At 36.8% G+C, this 15,403-nt stretch overlaps 1 protein-coding gene across 1 annotated transcript; it reads right to left on the minus strand.

Moving 5' to 3' along the window:
• Positions 1–278: 278 nt before the first annotated feature.
• Positions 279–10,291, minus strand: tmem244 (transmembrane protein 244). The gene is made up of 6 exons (XM_058755629.1): positions 10,027–10,291; positions 9,518–9,603; positions 8,062–8,138; positions 7,480–7,605; positions 1,868–1,912; positions 279–901 (listed from the first exon to the last, which is right to left on the minus strand). The coding sequence occupies exons 1-6, from the start codon at positions 10,117–10,119 to the stop codon at positions 804–806; spliced, it is 525 nt and encodes a 174-aa protein (XP_058611612.1). The 5' UTR covers positions 10,120–10,291; the 3' UTR covers positions 279–803.
• Positions 10,292–15,403: the final 5,112 nt, after the last annotated feature.

Genomic DNA, 15,403 nt, shown 5'->3' on the forward strand with positions numbered 1-15,403 from the left:
TAAAGCCAGCTATTAACCGTGTCACACTGTACTCAACTGTCAGTATAATGTCAGACTGTACGACAGTCAAGATTGTTAAAAACAGGCACACCAGAAGACTTTTCCAGCGTTTATTATCATGAATCTGTGACACATTCAGAGACGGTGAGCCACATTCATACAATGAATTGCAAAGGCTGGCAAACAAAAGCAATCTCTTGCATTCATTTTGATAACGGCTTAAGGAGCAAGTGGTGTTTTTTTGTTGTCTCTCCAACAAAATCAGGTTCTGAGCTCCTAACGGTTCTTGATTTGATGGCCGTCACACTACAGGACTGCGGCTCAAAACTTCATCGAAGGTAAAATTCAATTGCAATAGTCACTAATCAGCTGTCGGTGAATATGTCAAACTAGTAATCGAAGACTACAGATTTTGGCCTACGTCAGGAGGATCTTTTAGGATTCACAAAATTTGTCTCAGACGGCCAAAATAATACAGAGTGCATCAGATTTAAACACCCAAAAATAATAATTTAACATATATAAGACATTGCTGTATACAGTAAGTGAAGCAAATGTAAATTTGCATGTAAGCACTGACAATAATATTTGCATCTGAGTCAAAATCCATTGAGATTTCAGCATGGGATGTCACAAAAGGCCACCAAAATAACACGGTTTACTGGAATTATTATTTATCAGCATGAGCAGACAGTTTCACAACAAAATAGTGTGTAGGAATAACAAAAGTATGTAAAAAAAAAGAAAAAGAAAAAGAAATACAAAACTGAGAAAAGTCATCCCTGTACATGTTCCACAGCGGGTCAGAAATTCTGCAGATCTGCCGGATGCACAAAATTACTTCTGAAGAGTCTGTAAGCCAGGAGCTGCCCACCAAAGATCATCATCAATAACCCAGAGCCTGCAAGAGACCGTCAGCATTACATTATTACCAGTCTGTGATGCACTGAGCATGTGTTTGATACAAGATGAGAGCCCTGGTTTCACTTTAATGCCTGCCCTTTGACCTTTAACAGGGGTGTCCAATGCTGCTCCTGGAGGCCCAACACACGAAAGGAATCTTCTTTAAAATCGTCATAAATAAGTCAGGATAGCCTCAGACTTGTCAAGGTAAGAATGATTTTGTGAATTTATTGAGTTCAAATTAATTGTTGTAATTAAGTACTACAACATAACACTAGCTACATTTACTAACACTGTGGACTTCAGTTCAGAATTCAGAATTCAGCAACAACTCTACAAAAACGAGTCTTGATTGCCCAGATCGCTGCATCTTGAGTCAGGCTCTTTGAAAGTAACTACTCAAAACCGTGGTCGTGACTATAAAACAGTGTGCCTTGAAGTATTTTTCATTGCGTATAGTGAATTCTTAACAAGAACTGGACTTCATTTAGTCAGATAAAGATATTTTCTTCTTAAGAAACAATATAAGATGTTCTTTAGAACATAAATGAGAACTTACAGATAATTTTTTCAAGAATTGCACTTAGGAACATGTTTACAAACTTCTTGGAAATGTATTTCTTTAGAAGTCTTAAGAAGTGTATTTCTTTTCTGGACACCCCCGACCTATAAGCAATTCAGCAACAGACGCCTGAGCGGCACTAGCGGTGCATTCACACGCTGTCAGAATTATCAGTGATATGTGATAGTGACTTAGAAGTTGTGGATGAACGTCCCTTCAGACTGTAAATTTTCCCGAGTTACCAGATTTGATGACCCATAACCTTTAAGAGGAGCGACTCAGCAGTGAATTCTCTTGGTTATATATTCTGTATGCTTGGTTTTATGTGATGCTAAACTGTATGGCAGAGGCTAAAATGACAAATGTTTCAGTGACAAAACTTTTCCAAAAGAGAGAACCTACCGAGAGCAATCCACCAGTGCTCTGTCGAGGGAAAATCAGCCATAACTGAAACCAAAATCACAGTGAAAACAGGTTCAAAAACAGCCCTTGTGCACTTTCAAATATACTATTTTACAAAACATTTATCACAAACACATGCATATCGTCAATACAAATATTATAGGTACATGCAATGAAAATATCTAGGACCGTCAATAGATACAGTTTTGTAAACACATTAATTATATCAAATTAATTGCAATAAATCACATCTATCAATCACCAGTCAATCATCTATCGATCATTCATTCAGACATTTGCCTGCATTATTATATTTATATTACATTTACATTTAGCCATTTAGCCAATGCTTTTATCCAAAGCGACTTATGAGGACAATAGAAGCAATCATAACCAACAAAAGAGCAATAAAATGCAAGTGCTATGACAAGTCTCAGTTAGCCCAACGCAGCACACGTTTATATATATATATGTGTGTGTGTGTGTGTGTGTGTGTGTGTGTGTGTGTGTGTGTGTACACATACAAAGAAAACAAGTAGATAGAATAAAAAAAGAATATAGAAAGCTAGTGTTAGAGTTTTTTTTTAGTTTTTTTTAAGAAAAACAAGCAGTTAGAAAACGAATAAAGAGTGCAAGTGATAGAGGGCCAAGTGTGTGTTTTTTAATAAAAGAAAACAAATAGATAAAATAGAATAGAGTTAGAGGGTCAAATAAAGATTATTATTATTAAGCCATGCAAATAAAGCACTGAATAGAAAAAAATATGTCTGTAGAAGCCATTGTATTTTTGCCTGTTATGACCATCACAGCACAGCAGTCCATTTAATCTGTCCAAGGTGGACATGTTCAAACAGGACATGTTCTTGTATTTCATTTATAGTATATTTTAATTGTTAGTTTATGCACGTGTCCAGCAGACGCTGTTCTTTAGCACCTCACGCCATGAGCACCATGTTTTCTGTCGCCTGACTTCAGACTCACAATAACACGAAGCTAATACTTCAAGCTTTTTAAAGAATTTAAGTACGTTAAGCACGTTTGTTAAACATATTTTATTGCTAAGCATTATGTCATTTTCCAGAACAGCAACTCTAGTTCACAGATAAAGAAATGACATAATTCTGTGCATCCACTAATCTAATTCACTCAAACGGCGCAGTACCGGTAAACTAGATTCACAAAACGAGCCGAAAGCCAAACAAACTGGCTGATGTTTTGCGGTAGACTGAGGCTGTCAGTGGTGCTGTGTGGGTGAAGATGTTTTTCCACTAATGGATGTTATTCAATAGAGTCTGTGGCTCTCAAAACTCTGATGTAGCCTACTTATATGACTGCAGCATGACAGAGACACGTCACGTTTATGTATCGTATTGATGTTCAGGAAATGTTCGCTCTTAATCCAAGGAAAAACATTTTTAAGGTCAAAGGAACTAAAAGAAAATGGTGACTTTTTCTTCTTTTTTGAATTGAATTATTTCAACACACCTGAGCCTTCAGTCAGCTGACCTGTGTTTGGTGCAAACGCTTCAGCTGCTGTTCAATGACTGTTGTGACCAAGTAAAGCCAGTAAACGTGGTAACTTGGATGATACACACAAGGACACCAGAAAGGAACATAAAGACGCAAATATGGAAGAAGTTCATCCATATAGAAGACACTAAGCAGTTGATTTAGACACTTTTCAAATGATATAACTCACATTATTATATGGGTCATTCCTGAGATTCGGTAAGAGTTTTTAAAGTGGTGGTTCACCAAAATGAATTGCTAGAAGCTTTTGACAAAACTTTGGTATGCCCATTATAATGAACAACAATAATTACTGAATTTAAATCATTTTTAGCATAAAATAATGTCTTATATCTATCTTAAACCAAGCATTTTATCATGTCCATGAGGCACTTCGCTAAGTTTTTACTTAGAAAATTATTAACAAAATGTGCATAGATTCTATGATTTTTGGCAATAGTGTAAGCATTTATTTGTGTTCCTTTCTTTTTTTCTTAAAACAAAAACAAAAACAGACTTATGTTCCTGTTGAGTTCCTGTTTGCCCTTATTTGGTTTGGTTCCTGTTCTCATTATTAGTTAATCACCTTCATTGTGTTCACCTGTCTGCCCCTCATTATCTGCCCTGTTTTAGTTCCTGTCCTTGGAGTTCGAGTTTGTCGCTTATTGCCTATGTTTCCCTGTGTGTGTGTTGGACTTCTTCATCGTTGGATTATATTAAATGGATTATTCTCTTGAACTTTCTTCGCCGTGAGCCTTTTGTGTGTGCACAGCACAGAGACCGTTACGATAGCTATGTCTCTCAGTCTGAACTCAACCCCGTCACACTAATCATTCTATGCCCATAATAATTTGGACTGTGCTCATATGTGACATTTTTTACCAGAAATGACATCATTCAGGTCTCTTTAATAGTGGTGCAGAAAATGAGTAGAATCATACTTTTTATTCATATTTGTGAGGCATATTATAGTCCGGGAGCTTAAGCTTAACAACTCAACCCCATCACATAAAATTAAGATGGAAAATTATTATTTTTCAATATTTTATTTTAAAGGGGTGGTTTACTGCTTTTTTCCTTTGCTTGATTGCGTTTATGGGGTGCAATATAACATGTCTTCGTGTTTCGTTTGTTAAAAAACGCCTTATTTTTCATATATTTCACCTTTATTGTAAGCCGCTTTCTCCTCTGTCATTTGAACGACCGGTTGACTTCCTGATTCTCTGAAACCACTCCCTCAGAAACAGGCGATGGGCTCAGATTGGTTAGTTGGGCAGGTGTGTTGTGATTGGCTAAACTGCATACTGCACATTGTCCGGAAACTTCACGCCCATTACCTTCACGGGCGACAGTCGCATGTGCTCCGGTCAAATGTAAATAATGGTGTCAATATTGCCGTATCAGTTTGAGCCAGAATCAGACCCAGAAAGCGGTAATGAAGAGAGTCCAGCAGAACTTCTGCAAGCACGGCTCTTACAAAGCGTTTCTGAATGGAAGTTTGCTGTTGTGATTACATATCATTTTTGAAGTTCGTGAGCGTTTGTCTTATACACACAAAATAGCATCGAACTAACTGGCTACTATAACCAAACAGCGTTGGCTTGTGTTTACGGTCTTGATCAAATCGAAAAATTACGTCATAAAGTATACATGGAAAATACATTTACAAAATTAGTACATAATTACAAATTCGGGTCCAAAATGTTTGTACACGTTTGTCATAGACACACGAAATAGCATTTAACTAACTGGCTACTAAAGCCAGCGTTGGCATTTGTTTACGTCCTTGATAAAACTAAAACATTACGTCTGAAATTATACATGCAAATACATTTAAAATTATTAAATCTTACTTACAGGCCGTGGCCCAACAACTGCTGCCTCTGGTTTTAAAGCTGGAACCGCTCCATGTTTTAGTAATAGTTTCTGTGTGAACTCGTGTAGATTCTGGAAGCTGTCTTCCGTAAAATGCGCAGCACAGAGAGCTAAACTAGGATTGTAATTGTCAGGAACATAATCAAACATAAATTTTAACCATTGTTGACGAACTACAGCATCCGTAGGAAGCCCGAACACAGAAGACCTGACAGCTGTGTGAAAATAACACCGTTTCGACGGCACGGCTACAACTCTCCACTATAACTCTTCCTCTTCTACAAAGCTGCAGAACATGGCCTTGCCCCCTCTTTGGCATATTCCAGAGGGAGGGGTTGATGCAAATTTATGGGTTTTTTACGTATGCAACCCGGGAAGTATCTCGTTGTAGTCCCATATGAGTCGTTTTTGTAGGCATTAAACTTCCTGATTTTTAAAAGACGATATCTCCGCTTACATTGAACTTTCAGCGCTGCAACTTTGCAGATACTGTTCATGCACCAACAGCAACATTACACACTATTTAAAATGAAAAAAGTCAAATCGCAGTAAACCACCCCTTTAATCCATAAGTATATACAATGTACTTATGTTATTGCTGCCATATATGATCTACTCTTCTAGCTTCATGAGGAGCAGGGGACATTTTGAGTGAAAAACCACAACCCTGTCACAAATACATGTACGGGGTTGTAAACTTGTGACAGGGTTGAGTTATTTACATAATTTATAATAATTAATAATTGTAATTTATATATATATATATATATATATATATATATATACTTACCAAAATTGACAACTCATATTTTTGTATTAAATAGAATTTTTGATGTAATATGTCCACTTAAGCTTTGACAAGCATGATACATCAGAAATTGCACCCACATTTGCAGCAGAAAGATAGTGTTGGCCATGCAGATATATTGACCCAGATAGAAGGAGACAATATTAGAGAGAAACAAAACCAAAAATTTAAATTGAATGCAATGTGTCCCTTCTGATGTTTTAGAGAAGACCATTAAGAATGAAAGCATTTCTTGCTGATTACCATCTGACATGTTAAGGACTAAAACAATAAAACTGTGGTTTTAGTTAAACTTCTAAATAATTGATTTTTTTCTTTACAAAAATAAAGAGAACATAGACACACAATTTGTGTATTTTTAGCTTCAGTCCTATAAAAATATGAAAATTATGATAAATGTTACATTTGTTATCATTAGATTGTTATCAGACACACATGAGCAGTAGGTCGATTTTTGTTTTATAACAAGTTCTGTGTAAAATCCTTTTTAAACCAATCCCATTTTTTCCATTACAGGGTTGAGAAAAAAAAAAGTGTCTAAATCTGAAGAAGAAAAAAATAAAAATAATAAAAGGTCTTTAATGCCTGCGATGGGAAAATATGATTTTGGAGGTGTGATATGTGCCTAATGATGTGGGGTATTTAGAATATGAATCGTATGTAGTTGAAAAAGATTTATACTCCAAGTTGAAATGTTACCGAATCCCAGAATGACCCATATGCAACTCTATTATAAGTAAATTGGTCCACAGTCTTCCATTGCAAGGACATTTCATAAACATGATTATTTTTGCTTGTCTTTCACAAACTGTGGGACGAGAGATGATTTTTTTCTGTGCTTGTTGAAAGCATGACACAATTTTTTGATTTGCACTCATAATGTTCCTTTATCAGGCGTTCAGGTTAATTGATCAAACTAATTTGACCAAATATGTGACCCTGGATCACAAAACCAGTCTTAAGTCGCTGGGGTATATTTGTAGCAATAACCAAAAATACATTGTATGGGTCAAAATGATCCATTTTTATTTTATGCCAAAAATCATTAGGATATTAAGTAAAGATCATGTTCCATGAAGATATTTTGTAAATTTCTTACCATAAATATATCAAAACATAATTTTTGATTAGTAATATGCATTGCTAAGAACTTCATTTGGACAACTTTAAAGGTGATTTTCTCAATGTTTTGATTTTTTTGCACCCTCAGATTCCAGATTTTCAACAATAGTTGTATCTCAGCCAAATATTGTCAGATCCTAACAAACAATACATCGATGGGAAGCTTATTTATTCAGCTTTCAGATGATGTATAAATCTAAATTTCGGAAAAATTGACACTTAAGACTGGTTTTATGGTCCAGGGTCACATATGTTTAATCTCAAGTCTTCACCATGTACTGTATGTGGATGTTCTCACCTGCTCCGGTCAGAGCGACGTGCAGCAGTGTGACCGTGATGGCGTAGTCCCAAACCCACTCCTCCACGATCCACGCGAATATCAGACCACCCAGCACATACGTCACCTCCGTGGAGATCACGCTCACTGCACAACACACAACAGCACAATCTAACACATCTAACTATGCACATGATTAGTAACATCAAAACTTATTCAACCACTCAACTGCACATCCATATGACTAGACCCATAATTTGCCATTTATTGGTTGTTATTGAGTGTAACCCTCTTTTACCAACAGCCACTTTCTGTCTTAAATAACTTCCAGTTTCAATAGCTGTTAATGTACACTATGTGTGCTTTAGCATCATTGAATTGTGCCACATTGTAAACATAAATCTGCATTATATCATCTGTCTGCAACCCTGCTCTAGACATCAACAATCTATAATCACCGACCTATAATCAGCCCACAATGGTGAAATAAGAAGACATAATGCAAAGCTTGTATGACTCTAAGTGACAGTCTTGAGCCAGTATTTAGATGACTAAAGCTTTACACAACACAAAGTATATACTTTACATTTGAAGCCAGCTTACCTAAATATTTGGGACTTTGCCATGACGGTTGAGTTGTGTAGTCAAAAGGCGCTAACAAGCTGTCCACCTCTTCCACCCTGATAACAACAAATAAATGTCCAAACAGCTTGAATTATTTCTGCGTTTAGTTCTTCAAATCAATAATGTGATGCTGCTATCATGTTAATAGTTTTTATGACTGCAATAAAGTTTATTAAAAATAAAGCAATTACAGCAATTGCTAACTATTTTACATTTTAGTGAATTTGTGGCTAATTTGCATTCATTCATATAATCCCATATGTATGTTTTCATATGATTTGCTTAAGCATCACTGAGAGTTAGGTTTAGGGGTGGAGCTTTATGCATACCTTTAAAAAAATTTAAAAATCATATGTTTTCATGCAAATGACATAGTATGAATTCATATAAAATTGCACCTCATAAAACAGTTACATTTTCTCGTGAGATCAGGCTGAAGACCACATGGCTTATGAAAGTCAACACAAACTGATCCTGCTCTTCTACAGTGAATATCATGCTTATGATTTATGCTTATGGTAATTTTTGTGAAGATGGCAAAATTTAGGATCCAGATTTTACATTTTACATCTACTAGTAACCCAACCAGGGTTATTATAGTTAACTAAAACTAAAACTGAAACTAAAATTAAAACCATTAAAAAACATTTTCATTATTTGAAATAAAATTAGTGTCAACTCATTTTAAAAATACATATATATTAGTGCTGTCAAACGATTAATCGCATCCAAAATAAAAGTTTTTGTTTGCATGCTATATATGTGTGTACTGTGTATATTTATTATGTATATATAAATACATACACATACAGTATATATTTAAAATATATATGTATATGTATATATATATTTATATTGATATAATTTATATTACATATAAATATATTTAAAATATAAACATAACTTTTTTTTCTTAAATATATACATGCGTGTGTGCATTTATATATACATAATAAATATACACAGTACTTTTATTTTGGATGCGATTAATCGTTTGACAGCACTAATATATATTTCAGCTACTTGCCAAGTCAACATTTCTAGTTTTCATTTAGTTTAATTTGATGTAATACAATAACAGAAACAGAAATAAAAATAATAAAAAGTATACAAAAATGACTAAAAATGACAAAATCACACACTAACCGTTAAAAAAAAAAAAAAAAACTGCTCAGGCCCAACATGATAAACTGTTCATAGGTTGCACATGAAACTGACAGTTTTGTGAATGCAATGCATATAAAGAACAGCAGCAGTGATTTGCATATGACAGTCCATTGGACTAATATTACAAGTGTTGAGAAATACTGACATAGACTATTTTGTTTCTGTACTACAGGAAGTCAGTAGACACATCACCACATAAGAGGCAGACGCACAGAGAAATGAAGACAGAGAGAGAGGAAGTAGTGCTGCTCAACGTGGAAAATCTCACCTGAGAATGCCGATGCAGAGACTGACCACAATATAGTAGAGAGAGTAGAAGCACACCATACACATCAACAGATTCTGAAGAACAGCCTGACGACAAACACAACCACACTCAGTGCTGTCGTGTTGATGGTATTATTAATTTAACATGCTCTATTGTTGCAGAGGCCTGAACTATTCCTGTACATGGTGCCTGTTTTTCAGTCACTCTGTTACTATAGAAATCTTTGCAGAAAATCTTCAGATTTAGTCAAGTCAAAATGTATTTCTATAGCACATTTAAAAGCAACAGAGTTGCGCCAAAGTGCTGTACAACAAAACACAGTATATAAAAAACATAAAAGGAAACACAGTAAAATTGAATCAGAGCAAACATATTTAACATAACATAACAGATTTACATTAAAAGCTGTCGGAAAGTAAGGCCTATAGAAATATGGCTGCTGTTATACGCTGCAGGGACACAGTAGATCCCTCAGGATGGGACCTGCTGCGTAGATGATCAGACTTTACCCAGGTGTCATGCAGCTTGCTGTTGATGGGCAGTTGGCCATGGCGTTTGATCAGCGTGGTCCCACAGCACCGGCAGCAGTAGTCCAACAACATGAATGGCCAGCGATTCTCTGATCGGCGCTCTCGCAGGTAGCATAGGACTGAATCTGTGCATCTGTCATGGCTGCTCTTAATAAGATTAGCAACACTGTAAAACGCTTCCGTAAATCTGGGCAGGATAAAGCCCACCTCCAAGTCTGGGCTAACTAATTACCCACACACACTAAAAATACTCCTCGTTAAGTAAGGCTGTACTAGAATACCTCACATTAGCATCACATTAGCTAGCACAGTTGGCTGTAAGGACATTGGTTTGTTTCTGTTCTACAGCGCTGCTAATTTACGAGCACATTTGGTGCAGATTTCAGATTAACACTGCGCATGGCTAAAACTATTTGGGCCTACTTGTTTAAAATAAGGCCTACCTGTTAGGAAGCAACTTTTGGATCATTTTTGAAAAAATTAACGTGCTTGTGTTGAAATTTAAAGAGTTATTTGTTTAAATAAAGGAAATTCAGTCACACTTTATTTTAAGGTCCAATTCTCACTATTAACAAACCATTAACTACGGCTTTTGCCTCAATAGACCCCTAATTTGCTTATTAATAGTTATTAGGGTAGTTGTTAAATTTAGTATTGGGTAGGATTAGGGATATAGATTATGGTCATGCAAAATATGTGCTTTATAAGTATTAATAAACAGCACATATGTTAATAATAGGCATGCAAATGAGCAATTAGTTAATCATGAGAATTGGCCCCTATACTAAAGTGTTACCGGGAAATTCTTACGGCAAAAATGGTAACATCCACTCAAACCAATTCTACCAAATGTAGCTATTTTCCATTCATCCCTACGCTCACTTACTTATGGCCACTCCCTTGTAATGAATAAAGCAGTGAAGAACCTTCTCAGTGCTACACACATACTTTGAGATTCTGCATTTTCCCAACTTTGCCACCAGTTAAGTGAGCAAAGAGAGTCCATGTAGAGATCATTTCTTGAGTTTTGTGCAGAGGAACTTGACTGATCTGCACAAAGCCCTGACCTGAACACCTTTAGGATGAATGTGACGCTGACTGCAAGCTGGTCCTCACTGACGCTCTGATTAAACATACTTCATAAGCCTGGAGCTTCTTCTCTTAAAAATTGAATCCCCTTTAAAAGGGATGCCACAGAATGCACTTTTGATTCCCCAAAGAACCTTTCAGTGAACAGTTCTTAAAAGAACCTTTTATAATTTTAGTGTGAAGAACATTTTAATAACCTGAAGAAGCCTTTTCCACTATAAAGAACCTTGTGTGCAATGGAAAGGTGTCATGGATGTTAAAGGTTCTTCATGGAACCATTAAGGCCAATAAAGATCCTTTAAAGGAGCAGCTCACCCAAAAATGGAAATTAGCTGAAAATGTGCTCATCCTCAGATCATCCCAGATCAGGATGAGTGTGTTTCTTCATCAGGTTTGTAGAAGTGTCTCTGCATCAGCGTCTCAGCAATGGATGCTCTGCAGTGAATGGGTGCCGTCAGAATGAGAGTCCAAACAGCTGATAAAAACATCACAATAATACACAGCACTCCAGTCCATCAGTTAACATCTTGTAAAGAAACAAATCAATCATTAAGATGTCTTTAACTTCAAACCTTTGCTTCCGGCTAAAATACAAGTCCATAATAATGCTTCCTCCAGTGAAAAAGTGTTCTGGTGTGAATCAGGAGAGAAATCTGCAGATCAAGCAGCGTTTACAAGACAAAACAGCTCTAAACTAATATGTGGCTGGATTTTGATGCGAGAGACAACAGCAGATGCACTTTCTTTCACTGGAGAAAGCATTATTATGGATTATAGACTCATATTTTTGTTAAAAACAACTCAATGCTGGATTAGTTTGAGCTTTTGTCTTCTCCAGATGTTAACTGATGGACTGGAGTGGTGTGGATTATTGTGATGTTTTTATCAGCTGTTTGGACTCTCATTCTGACGGCACCCATTCACTGCAGAGCATCCATTGCTGAGACACTGATGCAGAGACACATTTCTACAAACCTGATGAAGAAACACACTCATCCTAATCTCGGTGGCCTGAAAGTGAGTACTGCAGCAACTTATTTTTTTGTTTTATTTTGTTTTGGAGAACTATTCCTTTAAGAGCGAAGGGTAAGAAAAAAGAACAAAGTTGCTTATACATTAAGAAATATTAAAAGATTAGTTGACCTGCTTCAAATGTCAGTGATAATAGTGATCTTCTATGATCCTACAAGACCAGCACAAGACATTTAATATAAGTATTTAATATGTAGAGGTGCACTAACTGCAGACCGGTCCAGCGCTAAACCTGAAACCAGATAACATGGGATTGCAGAAATGTATACAGTGTGACAAGGGCTGTAATTAAAACGTCACCTCTGCCTTGAAAGTTCATCTATTTGGCCTTTGAACTCAATTTGCAACATAAATTCTTTATGTTAGTGTGACACTGAGCCATTGCAAGTGGTCACATTAAAACTAAGCCAAACAAAACCAGCTACTGCAGGCATGCAACTCCTGACTGCCCTGATTACATGATCACAGTCATTTTAATAAATTAGCCAAAATATTTACATCTTTAGTCTGAATGGATTACATGACAAATAAATAGAGTTCTAGTATGATTAGATACAGTGTAAACAGCTAAAGCCTAAGAGGAGTGCACTAATAAATAGCAGTCCTAACTGGCACAAATGGCATAATAAATAAATAAATCCAGCTCTGCTTGGTTGGGTAACCTATATGCCCAGTTTATTTGATCATTTAGTGTTGTATCCTATTATTCTACTTCGTCAGCATCATTTATTTGTTGTGAGCCTTGTCAGGAAATAAAAGTGAGGTATTTATATGTGCATTCATTCACACAAGCAATACACACTTTCAAGAGATGAAGGTTTACAGAAACCCATTCATTGTAGACTATAATTCAGTATATTTTAGTTTAGTAGTATCTAGCGTTGCTCTAAACAGCTTAATACGATTTCTTTTGGTGTTAATATGCACAGCTCAATATAGTTTATAGTGTGTAACATTTGTGTGTAGTATGGGGTTATTGTGTAGCTCTGTACAGCACAGTTCGGTGTTGTTTAGTAGTTGAGGATCAGTACAGTGTTGTTTAGTTCAGTAGTTCACAGATATCCGAGACTAGAGCACCGGCTTTAGCCTTCACAGCGTCTGTTTGCATCGCATTTCTCCGTCTCTGGGCTATAACAACACGAGAGTTTGATCGCTCGTATTTACTGAGACGTTTCTGTACATTTTGGAAGGCTGGGTCGCACGCAGGAATTTATTTTTAGCAACAAAACAGCAATGGCGATGTTTTACGCCACCGGACCCCGTCGCCGCTCGGCGAGAGAGCCGCAGGACGGGTTCTGAGGAGGCAGTCGGGTCGGTGCGACCGTCGAGATCCGTCGGAATTGTTTCAGCGCAAAACTTTCGATATTGTCATGATGGGCGAGTGTGAAGCGCGACGGCTGCACTGCGCATGCGCACTGGAGTCCGCCTGGCCAATTTCTCAGTACTCGTGGGAGAATTTGGGTAAGAAACAGACAAATTAAAACAATCGCACGCTAGAATAAACTGCTCGCCTAGCATTTTATACTCTGTAATAAACCTTTACGCGCCGTCTCAGACTTTCGCGGGAGGTTTAATGCGAAGGAATAAGAATGAAAGTTAGATTTAAAGTAGAAAACGCCTGGACGTGTCATCAATAATATGAGCAGCAGGAAGAGAGTATGAAATAAAGAATAACGCTAATGAATGACACTCCAAATAGACGCAGTCGATAGAAAGGATCAAAGTGTACATGTGCGGCTGATGGCAGGAATAAAGCATGTATTTATGAGTCTGTGTAGAATAATGGAAAGCAGTAGTGCATTCGCTCCTGTGTGCTGGAGACGGCAGGAACTGATCGTGCCGAACAAAACACGTCTCGATCAGCTCTGCGATCAGCTCAATCATTCACTTTAAATGTCATTGATCAGCAATAATGTCGCGATTCGCCAGGCCCGTGTCTTTCAATTATATAGTGAATATAATTCCTGCTCCGCCATTTTGAGAAACTGCCTTTAAAACACATTAAAGAAAAGTGTTTTAATATCTGATCCTGTGCCGTCTGAAATATGTCATCACAGCTCATCGTCGTCGATATTTAGGGGAAAATAATACTGCACTGTCGGCGTCGAGCTGAATCATTTCACCTCATTCAGTGGAAACTATTTAATACAATAGAGCTGCACGCAAGAAATAGCACACAAACCTTGAAACAAACGCGTTTAACAGAAAACCCCGGCGCTGTAAAACTCAAGGTGGAAAATTAACATGCATTTCATTTTATCAGCATTCATCGTCGTCTTCAAATTGTATCTAAATCGTTATTTTAAAAAAAATGAAATTCTAATAGATGCCGAAAAATTGCACTTCACATAGAAAAGTAAAGCATTTGCACGGAGATTTCAAATAATTGTTGCGAAAATCAACTTTGTTTAATTATATAACATAATAAATACCTATAAATACCAACTACAGCTGCGAAAATCGTTTCGTGTGCATATATGCGACAGTTATTACACTCTGACTCTGGTGTTTCGTGCGAAACCATGTTTAAATGAATCAAAACACGCGATGCGCTGACAAAATGTTGCAATATGTGACAATATTGCGTGCATTTCTTTTAGATTTCATTGTTGAACAGGGGCTTGAAAGTTTCCAGCGCCGCGGATGAACTGCGGGCAGCAGCGCGCTCTGCTGGCGGATCCGGAAATGACACACATGCGCTAGGCCTCATGCGGCACTAACACACACACACACACACACACTCACACTCGCCTGAAACTCGCCTGTGTGCCCTAAAGATTGCCTGTTAATACAATGCTTATGCCGTCTTCCAGTTTAGCTTGTTACCTAATCTATAGAAACAGTGTTTGTGTTGTGCTGCTTCGTGGTTGTCCAAGGGTAACGTAGGCAAACGAAGGTTTGACATTGATTTGAAGGACAGATAAGAAACAACGAGTCTTCTTCTAATGTTTTTATTTTATAGATTAAAGTCAGTTTACAAATACATACTGTCTTAATGCACAAAACTTGCAGTAAAAATGTAGTATTTGAAGGGTTCAGATGCAAAAGATTCTAAGTGCCATCTGAAATTTTCTTCTAAAATGATCTGTTTAGGTTCAGTAATTTCACATTAATGCCAATGTATATAGGTTCTTTTCATTGCCACTAAAGTGAAATAACTGAACATAGACATAGGAGCCTGAGAAAAATGCTAATTTTAGAAGAAAACTTTGAGATGGCACTTAGAGGCTTTTGC

This window comes from Onychostoma macrolepis, chromosome 20, assembly GCF_012432095.1.
Source record: "Onychostoma macrolepis isolate SWU-2019 chromosome 20, ASM1243209v1, whole genome shotgun sequence".
Taxonomy (NCBI): Eukaryota; Metazoa; Chordata; class Actinopteri; order Cypriniformes; family Cyprinidae; genus Onychostoma; species Onychostoma macrolepis.